The sequence below is a fragment of the Medicago sativa genome, chromosome 5 (genome assembly GCF_051527215.1).
Source record: "Medicago sativa cultivar Bolivia chromosome 5, Bolivia_mono, whole genome shotgun sequence".
Lineage (NCBI taxonomy): Eukaryota > Viridiplantae > Streptophyta > Magnoliopsida > Fabales > Fabaceae > Medicago > Medicago sativa.
Genome location: NC_140753.1, coordinates 76794163 through 76807754, shown reverse-complemented (window position 1 = coordinate 76807754; position 13592 = coordinate 76794163). Strand labels below are relative to the sequence as shown.

Genomic DNA, 13592 nt, shown 5'->3' with positions numbered 1-13592 from the left:
TAAGTAATAAATTTTATGTTGAAAATACAACTTTTGAAACTTTTAAGACATTGAATGCACAATTTTCAAGAAAAAACTTCTACTTTTGGTTTCTTAACTTATGCCCCAAGAGCACAAGTTAACATTTTCCGTTATGATAAGCTAAATACTACTTCCAATTATGCACTTACAATAAATGACGTCGTGCTAAAATTGTGCTCTGAGACACAATTGAACATGAATGATATGGATTTCCAATCAAAGAAAAAAACTTATGTTAGGGTCCAATTTGTTATTCTAAAAGTGGAAAAAATATAACTATAGAAACAAGTATCTTGTTGGTATGATTGTTGATATATCTCTTTAAATATTGCATATTCAACAATGGTTGACAAGAAACTACAGGACTGGACCACTTGTCAGCTATAGATTCACTGAGAAAATACCATTACCTGAAGTCAGAGCAAGAGTCATAGGTATCCAATGTGAGAAGAATTAAATGATATGTGCACAGAATACTAAACTTGGTTACAAAACTCATCTATCTATAACTCTGAAGCCCCGATACTTCAAAATAGATGACGTAGACGCGTATCCTGCACCGATACCTACCTGATACTTCCCGATACGTATCCAGAGAGTATCCAAATATTAAATTTTAATTTTTAAAAAATTAATTATCCGATACTTTCCGATACACACGGATACTTGTGTTTTTTATATTATTTTGATTTCTGTTTTTTTTTTTGTAAAAAATAAGAATAAAAACATTATATTACTTATGATATATATACATTTCCTTTATCTTTATTTGATGCCAGTACGACCCACATCACACCACACAAACAATTGCATCTTTCCCTTTTTAAGAAATTAGGGTTTCAACTTTTTCTTCCAAAGTGGTCACCATCCACTTTGGCCACCGTCGAAGTCTTGGTATCAGACGACTTTGGTATATATTGCGTATGTAATTGACTAATGATCACTCTCTTAATCGTCAATATTATTTATATTTATGTTAATGTGCTACGAGCCTGGTTTCTTGTGTTTGTTAATATATTTGCATATTAAAAAAATGGTTATAATTATATTGTACATTTAATTATATAATTTTTTTATTAACGTATCCCAGCCGTATCGTATCTTGATTTTTGAAATTTTTCAGTATCAGCGTATCGGTGCAGTATCGTATCCGTATCGTATCTCGTATCCGGGCTTCACAGATCTATAACCATGTACTATAAACATTTTCCAATTTGGTGCTTCCACACTTCAAATTACATTTTATTGCCCAGCTACAAAATGAATGCAGTTATAGCTAGATTCACCAAGTAAAGAGTTAGTATTTTATTGACCACATATTAAATGGAGCGTTGATTAATTTTTTATCAAGTTAGTGAGTCTTATTTTACCAAAAATATTTAGATACTTTATATTCAAACAAAAATCTATTAGTATTGGTAAAATGTACCATTCTTAAAAGGTTACTCAGATAGATATACCTATTAGTTTCCAAATACAAGTTTCATCCAAATTTCAATCCCCATCTGTTTTCTAGAATAGCATCAATCTGCTCATTTCATCTGTTTGTGTTTTATGATTATAGTTCAACAGAAAAGTAAGATTTCTCAATAGGAAATTGGCAACCATGCCAACAAAATTTTGCATTACAACACAAGCATTTATAGTTTTATATATAAAGTTTATATACATACTTCCCTAGTGAAATGTGAAAACATTGTTATCTATTCACAACCATATAAACAAAGCAGTTTAGCTTGGTTTGAGTCACACACAAAAATTGCCTCAAAAACCAAAAAAAAGACTTGCCCAACAACTAGTACAGTCATTCATATTCCCAGGTTAGCAAATCTACCGTACGATAAACATTCAACATTCGAGTAAAAGCCAAGTCCACTGCTGCATTGTTGACAAAAGAGTAATTTGATAGAGCTTGTGAAGTTCAACATTAGTAGTCACCACACACATTATGCTTCTTTTCATCCCTCTTAAGATCTTGAGTGCACTTCTGTTCATTGTCAACTATCATTGCTTCTTTGTTTTTTTCCTTTATTTTCTTGCTTTCCTCTACATATGGCTACATGAAAAGCAATTAGAAGTTGCAAATTTCAAATAAACCAACTATAGGCTAATTGCAAAACCATAAATCTTTCAACTTTTAATAGATATTATTATGTCAATTTCATTATATTGTACCTTTTTATCAATGTCCGACATCTTCTTCCAAGTATCAATAGCCATTTGTTTTCGGACGCGTATGTCCTGATGATCAGCTTTCAGTCGAGCACATTCCTTCTTGAGGAATATTTGGTAACCACTTTGGTTCCTTGGAGCACCTCTCTGTTTCTTCTTTTCTTTGTTACTTGAGGGTGCTTGTTGAAACACTTGAGATTCATGATATCCATCTCCTGCTTTAAGTAAGAATCCAATGTATTGCAGCATAAGCACATCTGAATTAACATGAGCTGCCTCTAAACTGAATTTGGGTTGTGTGAAGTCATAATCTCGTGATTGTACTCATTCAAGCACATCGTCGTTCAATCAAGGTCGTCCGGTCCATATTTCAAGCTCGTATTTTAGATTTATAAAACAAAATATCAAAATCTACTTTGAAATCTGGACCGCAGATCTTGTTTGAACCACCACCGATGTGGTTGAAAGCGTGCGATCACAGGATTGTGGCTTCACACAATCCAAATCCCTTTAAACTCATCCAAATAATCATTGAGTTACCAAAATAAACTCATGTCCACAGTGCAGCTAATAAACACAAAAAGTAGCAAAACCGGTTTTGGAACTTTAGTAAATTCAGTTACCATAGTGAATTGATCAGTTGTGTTCAGTTACTAAAGTTAGTTGTATTCAGTTATGATAGTTATTTTGAATCAAGTATAGTTAGCTAGTTACTAATTAATTAGCATATACAAACACTTGATTGCATACTTTTTCATCCAATCAATGAATTCAATTTTCGAATCATTAATATTCTAGATCCTTATTACCTGTAATTTGACTAGAGTAGTTCTTGGATATCTTTGCCGCCATCGGATAATCTTCATCGTCCGTTGATTGAGATAAACTAGGGCATGAGTCCCGCTTCCTTTTAACTGGACCTTAGAAAGGAGTATTTAAGGTTAAACAGAACATACTCAACTTAATACCAAAATGCAACAAACTGAAACAAGAAATATCTGCTTAAGATAACCATAAATTGGCCTAAAAGGTTAACCTTTTGCATTGGCGGTTGCAGGAGACCTGTAGAAGTACAATTTCTCAAATTCGTAAAGAAGATGACCATAGAGTTTTTCAACTTGAGCACATAAGGTTGCATTGTTTCCTTCCAGTTTTAGAGCAGAAACAACTTCACCCCATTTCTTTTCATGGCCAACCTGTAGGAAACATTCAAGAGAATCCATAAAAACGTTGTAAATTGAACATCTCCGAGGAAATTTTTTTTTTATAAGGATATATATGAAAACTACTTAAAAGCCCCTCTTGACTAATTTAGATTACAGGCACAACATATTTATGGATAACTTGATATGCAAATAGAAGCTACATTTTGGTTATGGCGTTATGCAATGTCGAAAACTATATGTGGACACACATTCGAACTTTGGTTTGCTGAGACTAACTTTTTTGCTAGATTCAACCCCTGTAGGTTGAAGTTGAAGGCTACATATATAACATATACACATGCATTTCTAAAAAAATAATATAGAACAATACCATGTCATCATATGATGTAACCAAACAATATACCTGGTGAAAACCTCCTCTTCTTGTGACCTCCAAGTAAAACAGGTACAAGTTTAGGGATGTTTCTCGGACATTGAAACTGCAAAATAGAATTGGAACAGAGGTCATTTATATATCAATCATATTTTTTCCCAAATAATTATATGTAATAACATTTCATGTTTCATTCATATTTCACATCATTTTTCAACTGAAAAACACATGAAAAGAAAATAGAGTAGAAAAAGACTCTCTAAATCAAAATGCCTTGAATATGAATGCACGAAATTTTTTAGCAAACCAAACAAACCAGTAAACACACATGCAAACGGAAAATGAGATTGAAGAAACTAACTTACCGTTTTCCAGCGAAGTCTAAAAGTTGAATGAGTTTGATATAGAAGGTCTCCAAGTCATTAGGAGAAGAATACTGTTTCCCGCCGGACACGACAACATTGGTGAGTTGTGTGTTTGGAACCGTCGTCTTCACCATTTCCTTGTCTTCCATTGAGTTGTCTTGTTGTTAGAGGAATGGAGATCAGAGCATTTTCCTTATTTGTATGGACTTTCATACCATGAATATTTGACAGCTACACCAAATACGTGTCACTCTTATGTTTTCCATTTTTTTATTCCTATCATGTCAGAAAGAATAAATGACAATACAAGTATAAACATTTTTAGCTCATTTACTTATAATAAAATATGGAAAATGTTGTTATATAACCACAATTTAGTTCACAAGGACATTATAGGGTCGGGATGAAACCTTAAATTCTTTATTTATTCATTTTAAAGATGAATATAGTCACTAAGCTAATTAATTAAAAATGAAAAAAATATGAAAAATGCCAAATTAAAAAACAATTATTTTCAAAATTTTACATATGCCCCACCAAAGATCCATGACTCCTAGAATTTTTGGTCTAGTTTGTTCCGGATGTGCTTAGTTCTAGTCGGTGTTCTTTGAAGTTTGAACATTAAAGTCTTCAATAACGTGTAATTTTTTCGGATTGGTGTTTTCTCGATTAACCCATGCTGAGAGCCTCCCCACCTTGAAACCAGAAGCTATTTGTAGACTCTACGTAACGTTGCAGTTTTGTTTTTCCTAAACGTTTGTCCAAAAACAAACTTTCGAACTAGGACAGTTTCTCTTCGTTTTAGATATTTTTAGGGTCATGTTAGTTTATGTCATTAAGTTAAAAAGCTAAATAGTAAGCTTAGCTTAGTTGGACATTGCATAATTTATGCCGGGGTCGGGGTTCGAATCTCGGACACCCCACTCCTCCACATTTTAATTGTGTTGTGTAAGCTCTAGACACTAGACTAATAGACAAAAAAAAGCTAAATAAAAGAATTAAAAACCAATTTTTGCATTGAAGGAAAAATAAAAATTTAAACAATTGAGATACATTAAACTACAATTTCCAAAAAAAAACTTATACCCTCCGATCACTACTATAAATAAAAATTTCTTTTTTAGGTTCATTCAATAAATGATGTATGCGGTATATTATGTAGATCACATATATCACTTATTGAATGAATCAATGATGTTTGGTTTCTACGAGGGGGTAAAAAGGGGGAAAGATGACCTAAAACACTCCAGCTCATTCACACTCACGAGACGAGACACACTCATGAGAAAGACAAAGGAATAGACACACTGACACACGTTCACTCGCTTGAACTAGATAGAACAAAAATTGTTACTCCCTCCGTCCCGAATTAATTGAGCCCTTGGCTCATTTCACACTTATTAAGAAAAATGTATAAATAAAGGGGAAAGTGGAATATATTGAATTGGGAATGATGAAAGTAGTATTAATTAAAGTTATAAAGGGGAAAAAATGGAATATATTGAATTGGAAATGATGAAAGTAATATTGAAAATTGAAATGACTCAGTTATTTTGGGACACTTTTTTTTAGTAAACGGCTCAGTTAATCTGGGACGAAGGGAGTAAAAGATTATAGGTTAATGTTGTTTGTTTTCTCCTTCTATAATCGCTTTTCTCTTCTTCCTTTCATCATCATATCTTCCTCAATCATATCCTTCCACATATCAACCAAACATAATTTTTCATCCTCCTTTCCTTATTCCCTCACAGCACAGTCACAAATAGCTATATTTTCAACCAAAACCCTCTCACTCATTTCATCTTCCACACTAAGCTTCTTTTGACCTCTTTTTCTTTACTCACAGTCACACATATGTATATCTACTTTCCAAAGAAAAGTCACTTGCTTTAGCAAAAACCATTTTCAGTTTTTCAGCTAAACTCACTTTTTTCCGCTAAAGTTTGCATTTTTCTGCCTTACCATGAACCTTGAACCTAAAATCGAACCTGGGTCACCTTCCTCCAACCACGTGATTCTTGATAGAGACGAAGATGATGAAGTTGGAGCATTTCCTATGGAAACTCTTGACTTAGAAGGAATGACTATCCCAGATCTTGTTCAAGTATTGCTTGGATCTTTACAGATGGAAACTTATGAAAGAGTTGAAGGTGTTTTGGTGAGAAGGGATTTGGGACTGAGAGACCAGATTCAACTCTTAGAGCAGAATGTTGAAATGGAAAGACAACAACTTGAAATGGAGAAACTCTTAAGGTTAAAGGCTGAGGAAGAGTTAAAGAAAAGAGAGGAAATTTGTCAGAAAATGAAGAAAGTGCAAGAAAGTTATAATGCTCTCTTGAAGGAAGGCAAGACGGCTGAAAAAACTCATAATAAGTTGACACAAGAAAGTGAGGAAACTATTGATTTTCTAAGAAGGAGAAACGTTGGGTTGAAGTGTGAGGTTGACAGGTTGAACGAAAAAAGGGAGGAGGAAGGCCATGAACTTGAAGTGTTGAGACAAAAGAATGGTGAGTTGGAGTGTGAGGTTAATAAGTTGAAAGAAGAAAGGGTGGAGGATGGGAACAAATTTGATGTGTTGAGAAAAAAGAATGATGAGTTGGAGTGTGAGGTTAATAGGTTGAAGGAAGATATGGTGGAGGGTGGGAACAAATTTGAAGTGTTAAGAAAGAAGAGTGATGAGCTAGAGTGTGAGGTTAATAAGTTGAAGGAAGATAGGGTGGAGGATGGGAACAAATTTGAAGTTCTAAGAAAAAAGAATGATGAGTTGAAGTGTGAGGTTAATAGGTTGACGGAAAAAACGGCGGATGATGGCTGTGAGCTTGGTGTGCAGAGAAAAATGACTGGTGAGATGGAGAATAAGGTTTTGGAGTTGACAAAGTTGAAGGAAAAATGGGAGGAAGATTGTATTGTGTGGGCTGGAATTGAGATTAAAAATGGTGAATTGAATGAAACAGTAAACAAGAATTTGGCAACTATAAGAGAATTGAGGAACGAAAATAGCAAATTAGTAAATGATAAGCACAATGTTGACATATTACTCGCGTCTTGGATCACGAAGTTTAGAGTCTTGCATGAAAAAGTTTCAAGGCTGGAGGATGATTCCAAACTATTGATGAGCTTAAATGTCTCTGGTGGTGGAAACAATGAGGGGGATCCTCCAGTTGATTTTATGGCTGCTGATTCTGAAGAGAAAGACAAAGAGAAAGAGTCTAAAGTTAAAGATGCATCATCAGGTATGGAATTGAATTCAATAGGTGTGATCAAATAAATGTTTGGTTAGATTGCTAGGTAGGTAGCTTGGCCTGGAACGTGATTTTCCTGTTTTATTGAAGCATGTAGTAGGCAGTATTTTATAACTTGTTTGAACTTGTGAGGCTACTAGTAATGGAACAAGACCTCATTGATGAAATCATATATATTCGAAGGTTAAATTAGTAAGTGGTCCCTATAATTTCTTTACACTATATTGATATTGTATGTATACTTTAAGCACACCTTATGTATAATGTTTGTATTTTGTATATATTATGTATATTTTATTGTATCTCTAGTGGGTATTGTATTTCTATTAGGGGTTGTATCATATTATGTAGGTGTGTATTTACACTGTTTTTATACATTATTTTAGACTAGGGTGTTATTTAATTGACCCAAATATCTTAGCTGATATGTTTGAAGATGATGTGCTTGAAATGTTATCTCAAAAACTGCATTGTTCTGCACCAGTTGGTCATGTCGAAGTACCGGCACCAATTGTAGCACCTTCTGCAAGTCAAGTTGATCCTGTTGCAAATGCACCAGTTGCAATACCTTATGTGCCTGATCCTACAAATGTAAGTATTTAAGCATTTGCCTGTGTGTGTGAGTGAATTGTTGCAAGTAACTAATTGTGTAAGTTATGTATTTTACAGGGAAATAAAAGGAAGTCAAAATCATTACATGTTAAGGATGTCAAGAAAGCCAAAGCCAGGTCTAGTCATGTTAAGGATGTCGCAAAAACCAAAGTCAGGTCTAGTGATAGACTTAGAAAATTGAAAACCAAGATGATTGCTGGTCCAGGCAAAGATGCAAGCAGCCCATTGGTAATTGAAGACAGTGATGAGGGTGATGATATTGATGAAGGTGATGGTGTTGATGATTAACCAGAGAGAGACCAAAAGATTGGTCCATGCATGCAGGCAATTAGGACACTGAAGACTTCATATGACATTAGCAGGAGGCTCACACAATGATTGATGTCTTCTTGTTATCTTGTTTTTTCTGAAGTAATCAGTAACTTTATTTTGGATGTAATACACACAAGTGTTATGAACCATCTATTGTGGTATTGTTATCTTTTTTATGTATTGTTAGTAACTTTATTTTGGATGTAAATACAGAAGTGTTATGAACCACTTCGAGCGGTCTCTGTATCTTTTGATGAATTGTTAGTAACTTTGTTTTGGATCTAAACACTAGTGGTATGTATGATTAATGAAGGAAATTTGATGGTTCATTTTGATCTTAATATGCACCAATTATTTTCTACCTTGGATTAGTTTAATTTGTTAGCCTAATGACTAATTCTGTTATGAGTTAAAAGCAATTAAAATATCATGATAAGAAATAGATATCTATCTATTCAAGAAAGGCATCTACCAAAGCTCTACGAAGGGATATTTTAAGATAAAAGAAAAGATTGAAAGAAAAATAAATAGAAAGAAAACTGTAACTGGTGGACCAGAAGAACCAACTCGGGAATGAGACAATGTATAAATGTCTTGTAACTTTTTTAAGATTTGCAGCCCACAGTAGAATTTGAAGTTTTAGGCTCAATTTTATGAATTTATTATGTAGAATTTTTTAAAGAGCCAGAATTTATACTTCAAGTTGTATACATACCATTCATCATAGATAAAATCTTAGCCCATGATCACTAAGTCATTTGTAACGCACAAACTTACTCTTACAAGAACATATAATCCAATTAATACTACTCTGTCCTACACTAGAATCGTGAAGTTTCTGGCATTACACTCATCGGCCAAAGCACAGACAGACACAGTACCAGCAAACAAAACACATTGCCAAAAAATTAAACATTCCTTACTGCTTAAAGCATAATTACAGCCTTACGGGTTCTCTCGTTACATCCTTGCTAATATTGGTTTATAGAATCTTTAATTGTAAGACAAAAATTGATCAAAAGATCCTATACTTACCTCCTGCTACTCTAAAATACCAATGAAACCGTTCTGTAACCGACGAGTAACTTACATTGCAAAAGGATAACAAATGGTACATTATGAAATGAACGCAAGCCCAATTGCTTGTTTTGGGATTTAAAACACAAGTGTACAACAAGCTATATTTTAACTTTACCATGAATTTTGGATGGTATATAAGACTCTGTCAAGAATGAAAGTGTACGAACAGATAGTGCTTCGATTTCAAACTTCACTCCTTTCTGCAACATCATTCTAAGCTCCAACCTTCATAACAAATCATTAACATAAGACACATGCTATAAAATCTCAAACCAGTTGAACAAAAAGACAGATGGAATGTATATATAATATTACCTCCATTCTGGGACCTCCCTTTGCAGGTAGCACCTAAGCAACATGGCTTTAATTTTTCTCTTGTCTGATAAGAAAATATTGAAGTCACCAAATTCATTAGAACAAATATGCAACTATGCAAATCTGAAGCCGGACAACTAATATCAGCAGGTACCTTCAACAGTCAAAGGAAGGAGGCACTGCTTTGGAACAAAGTATCTATCAGAATCTGAAGGAAAAGCTCCAAGCCAGTGTATCTCTGGGACACGGAGATGTTTCCTGTCATAAGCCATTTGCTAGAAGAACAGCGGAAAATGGATTAGTCAAACAGACTACGAAAAAGAAACTCGGTCTTTAGACAGATTCAATCCACTTAAAAATCCAGTATCTTTCATGTTGAGAACCCTGTAACTAATGATATTCATGTCAAAGTACTTCCGAATTGATAAACTTACAAATACTAACCATTGAGCCAAATCTGTAAGTGGTTAAAATATCAAAGCCATAGGGATCACAATCTACCAAGCAATAAGCAGGTATGTGCAAATTGTCAACCAGAAGCCGTAAAAACCTGTTAGGATACAAAATGCATAAAATCAAATATAACTACCACATTCGTATGGTGCAGAACAAAAGGAAAGCTGGCATATGGCTTGGCAGCATTATATCTAAGGAAAGTGGACGAGATTTTTTGCACCTTCTTGTAGGAATATCTGGGTAGCCTCTTCCCTGTGAAAAGATAGAATTAATACAAAGAAGTATTGAATCAAAAGAAGCTATGGTCTTCATAAAATTGCTTACGGAGATGACAATGCAATGGTTTGCATTGCAGAACTGGTCATTTGCTAATCTCTGGAAAACTGCAAGTTCAACATCGACTCTCTTTTCAATAGGAAGTCTCAAGAAAGAAAGAAAAAAATTTATGTTTCTCCTTGTTTTACCCCTGAAAATACAGCATTTGCTTACCTGATTCTTTCTCGACAACTAATATGTAATGAGCCATGCTTACGATATCTATCGGCAAAAGTTAAGCAATGTTAGTCCTCGGCTCTTGTCACTTTTTATTTAATATTTAGTAGACAGTGGTATTAGAAGGAAACTAAAACAATGCAGTGCATTCACACAGAAAATACGATACCTTTAATTTCTTCAACATAAATAGGAATAGGGTGGGCCTGCAGAAAAGCTAAATGTCAGTATGTAATTTAAATGTTAAAAATTAATTAGTACATTAAGGTTAGTTCTTAGTTCTTACAGTGTTGGGAGAATTGATGCAGTCAAATATCTTTTTTCCTTCAACAAATCTTATCCAGCCCATAACTAACCTATAGTAGAAACAAATTTGATCCATCGGTCTTATTAATTGAACACATTTGAACACAGAATGGAATATGAAGAATATATAGCAACCAAACAACATCAGCCTTGAAAAAAGTGTTTGATAATTGATAATGCAGCAGAGATAGAAAATTAAATGACTGAATGGCACATGTGGCAGCCCAACCAATGTTCCAAGCAAAGAATAGGAAGAATCATAATGGAATCATATTTTATCACTGACATCATTATGATATCAATGAAGTTTGTGAAAACAACAGAAGGTCTCAGAAGTTCAGAACTCTTAGATGCATCAGGGCCAGGGATTCGCAGCATCACTGGTGATAAGATGCATCAGGGCCAGGGATTCGCAGCATCACTGGCGATAATTTGTTTTATACAAATGTACACATCATAAAATAGTATCACATGTGAAAACAAAACTATCCAGATTTTTCATATAAAATTAATTCCGGCAGAAAAGTGCATATTCCATGATTGAGTGTGATCTCATCAAGTACCCATTCCCGGCAGAAACCTACAAAAAATAAAATGAAAATAACGACGAAACATGGTTAACTTCCTATTTGAAATGAATATTCAGCAAGAGAAACATACTATAAAAATCAGATAATGGTTTTATTCACCAAAATCCACCGGATTAAGAGATCCAAACTAAAACTAAAAATAGAAATAAATCGATGAAGTGCAGAAAATCTACCACATTGAGGTTATGGCGACTGCACTGCATCAGGACACATATATCATTAATAGCATGGTCCACAACTGACTGGTCTGCATTGTTTAAATAAATATAGAAAACATGAAAAGAATGTTAGTTTATGTCAAGGGGACCTTAAACCATTACCCTACAAACAAATCTTTCAAGAATTAGTAAATATCAGATCAGGGCACCAGCTTTTAAACAGTCTCACATCTATAAGATTGTGACAAACTAAACCAGAGTACAATGAAGAATCTTAGCAAGATTCTGACCAAAGGCTTCTGAATAATTCTCTATTAAGCCCCAAGACAGATACAGACTCGACATTGACACAGACATGTCAACACGGTAAAATTTGAAGGAAAAAAATGAATGATTGAATGTAATCACACGTCGGTGTCCAACACCGAGATGTGCCAGACACCAGACATGGCTTCAATCTGAAGTTATGAAGCACAAACACAGACACGGACACCAGTTATGATTGACGCCGATAATAATTTGAGAAAACACATAATTTTATGTAATCGAATGTGTCGGTGATACAGAGATCAGAAGTGTTAGTGTGCTTCATAGATCAGAAATGTCCGTGATACAGAGATAATTGTTGACAATCATTAATTAGCTATTAAAAGAGTATTGCTATCCATATGATCCATCATGTTGCGAAATTCTGACTACTCACCTAAAAAGACAGATGGATGCATGTAATAAATGTCTCTTTTTGAACTATGTTTGTTCTCTTGTAAAAGCTTCTGAACAATCAGCAAAACTCTCAACATCACATCTAAAACCAAAACAAAACAAAACAAAAAGAAACTCAAAACCTAATCTGAACAGTAATAACATAATTGAAGAACAAGCAAGCACAAATTGATGAAAGTAAAAGACCTAATCTGTGAACATGTGTTTCCTTGCAAAGTGTTAGAACTTCCTTTCCACACGGAAAATCGGAACCGCAGAAGCTGCATAATTGCATTGAAGAACATAGAAATTAATAAAAAATGATGAATACGATAAATGATGAATGTGAGATTTGAGATTAGAAGAGAACGAACCAGTTGGAATCTGAAAGAGTACAGTGATTTTTGAATCGATCGATGAGGATGATCGGTGATTTTCCGTTGGCTAGGTTAACGAGCAAATTTCGAGTGAATTCTGAACTAAAAAACGAATGAATTGAATTATTAGGTTTAAGGAAATTGGATTGGATATGTGAAGAGGAAAAGGAAGAAGAAGAACCTTTGATTTTGGTGAGTAAAAGAATCGCGTTCCCTGCTTTTTGCGATTCCAATTTCATTCTCTTTCCCGCCATTTTTCCAGAATCTTCTTCTTCAAGTTTCAATTTCAATTTCATGTGGATTTATGAATTTGAACGTTATGCAAACGCGCGCAAAATTACCGTTACTTGTTAGATTGTTCCGAAAGGAAATGGATTTGAATCTTTAAGCATTTGACTATGAAATTGGGTGACTAGACCTCTAAAATATGTAGTGGAAATTAATAAATTGACAAATTCTGAAAACTTATTTTAAATGAATTGATTTTGAAATTTGTTTTGATTAAAAGTATGTTGAATGAAAATAATTTCTGTCCAAAAAATTTCATATAAGTGTGAATGAACAATAAGTTTGAGTTTAAAAGTCAATTCTAAAATTAAAAGTTATAAATTTTAGGTATGTTTGTTACGAGTAATAAAAAAAGTTAATTTTTTAAAGATTTTTATAATAAGAAACTATTTTTGTTTGTTTACCATGATAAAAATTACTATTATAAAAAGGAAAATGTTAGTTATAAAAAATGATTTTATGGAGAAGGTGCTCAAAAATAACTCATAAAGTGAAACTTGTTTCTGTCATAAAAAAAAAGTGAAATCTGTCGTGATTGAGAGATTATCTCAATCAGAAGTTGATT

The 13592-nt window shown here is 33.7% G+C and overlaps 3 protein-coding genes across 5 annotated transcripts; 1 reads left to right on the top strand and 2 right to left on the bottom strand.

The window, feature by feature from the left end:
• Positions 1 to 1611: 1611 nt before the first annotated feature.
• On the bottom strand, positions 1612 to 4731 carry LOC146925180 (putative high mobility group B protein 11). Of its 2 annotated transcripts, none has more exons than XM_085710161.1 (6): positions 4098 to 4731; positions 3763 to 3838; positions 3230 to 3389; positions 3003 to 3113; positions 2197 to 2411; positions 1612 to 2077 (listed from the first exon to the last, which is right to left on the bottom strand). In XM_085710161.1, the coding sequence occupies exons 1-6, from the start codon at positions 4244 to 4246 to the stop codon at positions 1949 to 1951; spliced, it is 840 nt and encodes a 279-aa protein (XP_085566287.1). In that variant the 5' UTR covers positions 4247 to 4731; the 3' UTR covers positions 1612 to 1948. The 2 variants fall into 2 exon arrangements, with proteins under 2 accessions (XP_085566287.1, XP_085566288.1); XM_085710162.1 differs by having other exon boundaries at positions 2197 to 2408; positions 3003 to 3107.
• Positions 4732 to 5701: 970 nt separating this feature from the next.
• LOC146925179 (uncharacterized) lies at positions 5702 to 8604 on the top strand. 2 transcript variants are annotated; one of them, XM_085710157.1, is made up of 4 exons: positions 5749 to 7330; positions 7824 to 7930; positions 8009 to 8067; positions 8107 to 8604. In XM_085710157.1, the coding sequence occupies exons 1-4, from the start codon at positions 6061 to 6063 to the stop codon at positions 8237 to 8239; spliced, it is 1569 nt and encodes a 522-aa protein (XP_085566283.1). In that variant the 5' UTR covers positions 5749 to 6060; the 3' UTR covers positions 8240 to 8604. The 2 variants fall into 2 exon arrangements, with proteins under 2 accessions (XP_085566282.1, XP_085566283.1); XM_085710156.1 differs by having other exon boundaries at positions 5702 to 7330; positions 8009 to 8604.
• Positions 8605 to 9274: 670 nt separating this feature from the next.
• Positions 9275 to 13133, bottom strand: LOC146925178 (meiotic recombination protein SPO11-1-like). The gene is made up of 15 exons (XM_085710163.1): positions 12921 to 13133; positions 12737 to 12836; positions 12570 to 12643; positions 12364 to 12465; positions 11676 to 11749; positions 11476 to 11492; positions 10893 to 10962; positions 10776 to 10812; positions 10604 to 10651; positions 10439 to 10497; positions 10335 to 10366; positions 10103 to 10208; positions 9813 to 9933; positions 9659 to 9722; positions 9275 to 9568 (listed from the first exon to the last, which is right to left on the bottom strand). The coding sequence occupies exons 1-15, from the start codon at positions 13033 to 13035 to the stop codon at positions 9442 to 9444; spliced, it is 1146 nt and encodes a 381-aa protein (XP_085566289.1). The 5' UTR covers positions 13036 to 13133; the 3' UTR covers positions 9275 to 9441.
• Positions 13134 to 13592: the final 459 nt, after the last annotated feature.